Source organism: Bidens hawaiensis, unplaced genomic scaffold, assembly GCF_021521415.1.
Source record: "Bidens hawaiensis isolate Kalapana, Puna unplaced genomic scaffold, B.hawaiensis_p1.1 tig00016263_1, whole genome shotgun sequence".
Taxonomy (NCBI): domain Eukaryota; kingdom Viridiplantae; phylum Streptophyta; class Magnoliopsida; order Asterales; family Asteraceae; genus Bidens; species Bidens hawaiensis.
Window position 1 is genome coordinate 437,256 of NW_027492483.1, and position 4,804 is coordinate 442,059.

At 37.4% G+C, this 4,804-nt stretch overlaps 1 protein-coding gene across 1 annotated transcript; it reads right to left on the reverse strand.

The window, feature by feature from the left end:
* Positions 1–1,196: 1,196 nt before the first annotated feature.
* Positions 1,197–3,730, reverse strand: LOC143551098 (uncharacterized). Its single transcript, XM_077041610.1, has 6 exons — positions 3,431–3,730; positions 2,534–2,662; positions 2,191–2,458; positions 1,611–1,695; positions 1,440–1,552; positions 1,197–1,336 (listed from the first exon to the last, which is right to left on the reverse strand). The coding sequence occupies exons 1-6, from the start codon at positions 3,728–3,730 to the stop codon at positions 1,197–1,199; spliced, it is 1,035 nt and encodes a 344-aa protein (XP_076897725.1).
* Between the last annotated feature and the right edge of the window lie 1,074 nt (positions 3,731–4,804).

Here is a 4,804-nt window from a genome sequence, read left to right on the forward strand (position 1 = left end):
ACGTGCTGCCAATTTTTCTTAATCTGTACTAAACTATTACGGCCCGCGCGTTGTTGATGTTAGTGGCATTTAGATGGTTTCTAAGGAATTTAAAAGGAAACGTAATTTACTGCATATTAACTTAAGTAGTTACAGCCATTGTTAGTACATATTTTGCCAGCGGTTAAACCTAAGAGGTAGGCATATTACATAACCTGCATAATGGCTGGTATTTACAGATGTTTTAGCCCCTATGTTAAGGTGTTAGGTTACAAAAGTATTTAGGATTTGGTAGAGCAAAATATTAGCTGGCTTGTTGGTTGTCAAAAAGATGTGTCCATTTTCCTGTTTCCTTGTTAAGTTGATTTACTGCCTTGCTTTCTTTGGCGGCTGCGTGTAACCTGTATGTATTTAAAGTTAGTAAGTGTAAATGGTATACATTTTTGTAGTTCAATGGACTTACCTGGTGACTGCATAGTTTTTTTTGTTTATGGATGTCTTTGGTTCCGGTGTGTTTGGAGACATTGTATCAGCCCTTGTTACGCTGTTCACAGTGACTGTCCCATCTTGTTTGAGTGTGAAATTCATTTTGGTTGGGACACCTTTAATGGCAAGCATTTCTGATGGTGTGTTGTATGCGTCTGTGTTGTGGCGTTTAAGTGATAGTTCTTTGCAGCTTATGTTGATGCTTGTCATGGATTCGTTGAAGAAAACCGCCTTAATGCTTCCAGTATTGTCTGTTATCGTGGCATTTACACAGTACATGTCATGGTTATCTGGTCAGTTTTGATTTTTATTGTGTTAATGTGTGTAGTTTAGTATGACTTACATGACGTATGATTCTTGTTTTCTAACATGATTTGGGCATTCAAAACTTGGTTCTTTCAGGAATTGGAGGTGTGTTATTTTGTTGCAGATGCTGCATTTTGTGTAGTACCATGGCCGACTTGTGTCAAAATCTGTTATTGAGGCCTCGCATGTGAAACGTAGTTGCTGGTAAAGGTCGTTTTGTTAGTTAATTAAATCATATGTAATAGCAACCGTGTTAAGATTGATAAAGTAATAGGTGTCTAGTTGTAGGGACGGACCTTGTTATTTTTAAGCATATCAGCAATGGTAGTGATTGCGCCTGCATGTCTTGGTGACGTGTAAGAAGGTATGTCGATGTAGCTGTTACATAGTTTGTGTTGTTTGGTGGCAGAGTTGTTAGTAATAGTTTATGAATAATGCCGAGTGTGATAAACTTTTATAACGTACCTGTTCTTGTATGCCTCAATTTTTGGAATTGGAGGGTTAATGGTTGCGGTTGTAGCTTCATTGCTTTCTAGTTGTAGAATTTCTGTTGATGTGTGCGGAACTATTTGTGAGACACAATAAAACAAATATGTATTAGATTGTTGTGTGAAATATATAATTTTGTCTTGTAAAATTTAGAAATTAAAAATAAGGTGTAATGTTACCTGTGAATTTGGTGACCGTTGTTCCAGTGACCGCCATTATCTCACCAACTGGTATGTCTCCCTCGACCTCAGACAACTTTCCACTCCAGAAGGTGACCTCAATAATATTTCTCCTGCATATTTAGGTCAATATATGTTTTTGGTTGTTATGTATTAACGTTGTTTGTGTACCTGTCATCTTGCAGGGTTATCTTCCTCATAGGTTTTCCACCCCTGTCGTGTATTGGTGTCACATTTTCAATACGACCGATAAAGTCTGTGTGCTGAACAAACATGTTAATTTCCATTGGGTATGTAAATATGAGATATATGAAGCTGTGATTTTAATGTTTAATCCTCATCAATGTCTATTGATCTCATAGTTTATGTTTAAGGTTTCATTTTTTAACACTGTTTTGTTAGAATATTATTTACAACTTTCAAGTGTATGAATATTAATATAATAATAATATTAGAAATAAGAATAGTATTTTAGTTTACAATAATAATTGGTAGATTATTATTTGCTTGATAATTGGTTTAATTGAAAATGGGTTGACATCGATTTCGGCTTGGTTTTACCTGTATTTCTAAAGGTCGAGCGTGGTTCATGAGTACTTTGTCAGCCTTTAGTTTAGGATCGGGCTTGGATGTTATTTATTAATTATTTAATTGTTATGTTTATATAATTTATTATATACATGTATACTTATAAATAGGAATCTTGATTTGAAGTTGGGCCCAATCTTAAAAGAATAGTTAAAGTTGTTACCTGCGAGTTGTTTTTGTTCTTTTGTGTGCCTCTCTAGCTGGTCGTAAGATGCAAATTCAAAGTGGTATGTTGGGATGTTGTTGTTTTGTATGGGAGTAAATACAACGCTTCTTCCTATGGAAAGTGAAGCCTCATGTGAGACAGCTGGCTGGTAGGTTTTCGCAGCTACCGTTAATGTATCTGTTACACGATAGCATGATCCAACGCTGATGACGCTGTCAAAGTATGATTCATCTGTGACGTCTGCAACGGCTTTAATGGCATTTCCCTTATATGATAAAAGTAAATGTGAGTTAAAATAAATGAAAGCTAATATGTAGTTAGAATTGGATATTGTACATACATGGACATCCACAAATAGGTAGCATAGGAGCTGTGGTCTTGCGTGTGGTATCCATTTCTTTATTATTCTGACTTCAAGAGGTCCGGCGGGAAAGCCGACCTTAATATCACTAATTTGTTGATGTTCCATCTGTTTTTTTGAAGATATATAAGTAATTGTCGGTGAACCTATAACGTTCTGTACATTAATGTTTATATATAATTTGTTTTTGCTCACATAGAAAACACGTATGGATAACATATGTATGTTATTATGCTATACACGTATGGGTGAGTTATGTACGTTGGTAAACTAAGGATTATTTATGTTGTTGATAAAGTTGGAATAATCAATATTCTTTGTTGTAAATGGGGCATAGTTTTCTTGTGGTACAATGAGAAATTTTAGTGCATCTAGGGATGTAGCTCTTGATAACGCTACGTACAGTTGACCATGGCTAAAAACGTGTTTGGGAAGATATACACCAATTTTCTCTAGTGACTGGCCTTGACTTTTATTAATGGACATTGCGTAGCACAGTTTTACTAAAAATTGCTTCCTTTTGAAAGAGAACGGAAGTTCTTTATCTTTATGTGTCAATGATACTCGTGGTATGTAAAAACGATGACCGATACGATTACCGGTCATTATTTTTGCTTCTATTAGTCTAGGAAGTAGTTGTGTAATTATAAGCCGGGTGCCGTTGCATAGTTCATCGTTTGGGTTTATGTTTCTGAGTAGAATTATAGGTGTGTTTTTCTTCAGCTCGGGTCGGTGTGGTGGCATGCCATTAAAGTTTAGCATGTTAAGGTACTCGGACGGATAAAGCACGCAAGGGTCCATGTGAGTGCCTTCGTTGGGGGTTACTGAGTCTGTGCTTAGATAGCAAACCGGCCTTCCCAGACAAATGTCATGTACCAAGGTGTTTATCTCATGAACCTTCTCATTTGTGGGACAGACTATTGCTTTTCGTGAAAGTGATTCTGGGGATGGATTATGTAGTGATTCTGTGTCGTATATGAAACTTATAAGACTATGGAGTGCAATTTCGTCATAACGAATTAGGTGTCTGTCTGGGATATCAATGATTTTTGTGTTGTAAGGGTCTTCAACGTCTGGGGTACCGATGGTGCCGTCGCCTATTGCTAGAAGCCATGATGAAAAATTTGATATTTCCTCTTTCTGTTCTTGGGTTATTGAATGTCTTTGTAGTCGCATGTTTTCAGTGAGTTTAATAAAACGAATTTGTTCCATAGATATGATCGTGGGAGTGAAGAAGAGATGATGTTTGTCTTGGAGGCTTTGGGTATGATTGGTAATGTTTGTCTAAAGTCGCCTCCTAAGAGAACAGATTTGCCACCAAAGGGGCATTGCTCGTTGTTTAATATATCTTTTAAGGATCTATCTAGCGACTTAAAGCATCGACGGTCGTTCATGGGTGCCTCATCCCATATTATAATGGAGGCCTCCGTAAATAGTTGTGCGAGATGTGTGTTTTTGGAGATTGAGCACATTAATTCATCATAGAGGTCAAATGGGATTTTGAATCTTGAAAGGGCAGTCCTCCCACCAGGTAGCAATAGTGATGCTATACCTGAAGCGGCAAATGCAAGGACTACTTTTCCTTCTGAACGAATCCCAGAAATGATTGTGTTCCATAGGTAAGTCTTTCCTGCCACCATGACCATAAATGAAATCCAAAACTTGTGAGTTCGAGGTTACAAATGACATTATGTGGTCATATATTGTTTTTTGATGTTCACGTGATAGGCTTTCTCTATTGTAATTTTTTTCCGCTAATAAAAGCATGTTGTTAAGACATTGGAGTGAATGTGCATTAGGTAAAGGTATTCCATATTTTGACAACGTAACTGGCATGGGAGCAGTACGCAGTAGCAGTTCGAGCTCCTGTAACACGTACTGTTTCTGGTCGTCACAATTGAGAAGTTGGTGTGTGTGAATTGCATCGTCTGCCATTTTATGCCATTGTTGTTCCCAAAGCTATTGTGGATTTGATATGTCACAATACTGAAGCATGTGGGCAGATAGCGACCATAATTCAAAAGACGTGGCCCAGGCCGATGCTTCCTCAAACGTAGACGACCATTCATTGTCATCGTCTAGTAAGTTAAGCATCTGACTTGCATCTCTAAATGTAGGTGCCAATTGACCATTTACAGTGCGTATATCCCTGAATGATTGGCAACCTCTTTGGTGCGACAAACGTAGTCATAAAAAGAACGTTTCGCCACAACGTGGGTGAATGTATATTAGTCTTCGTATTGCAAATTT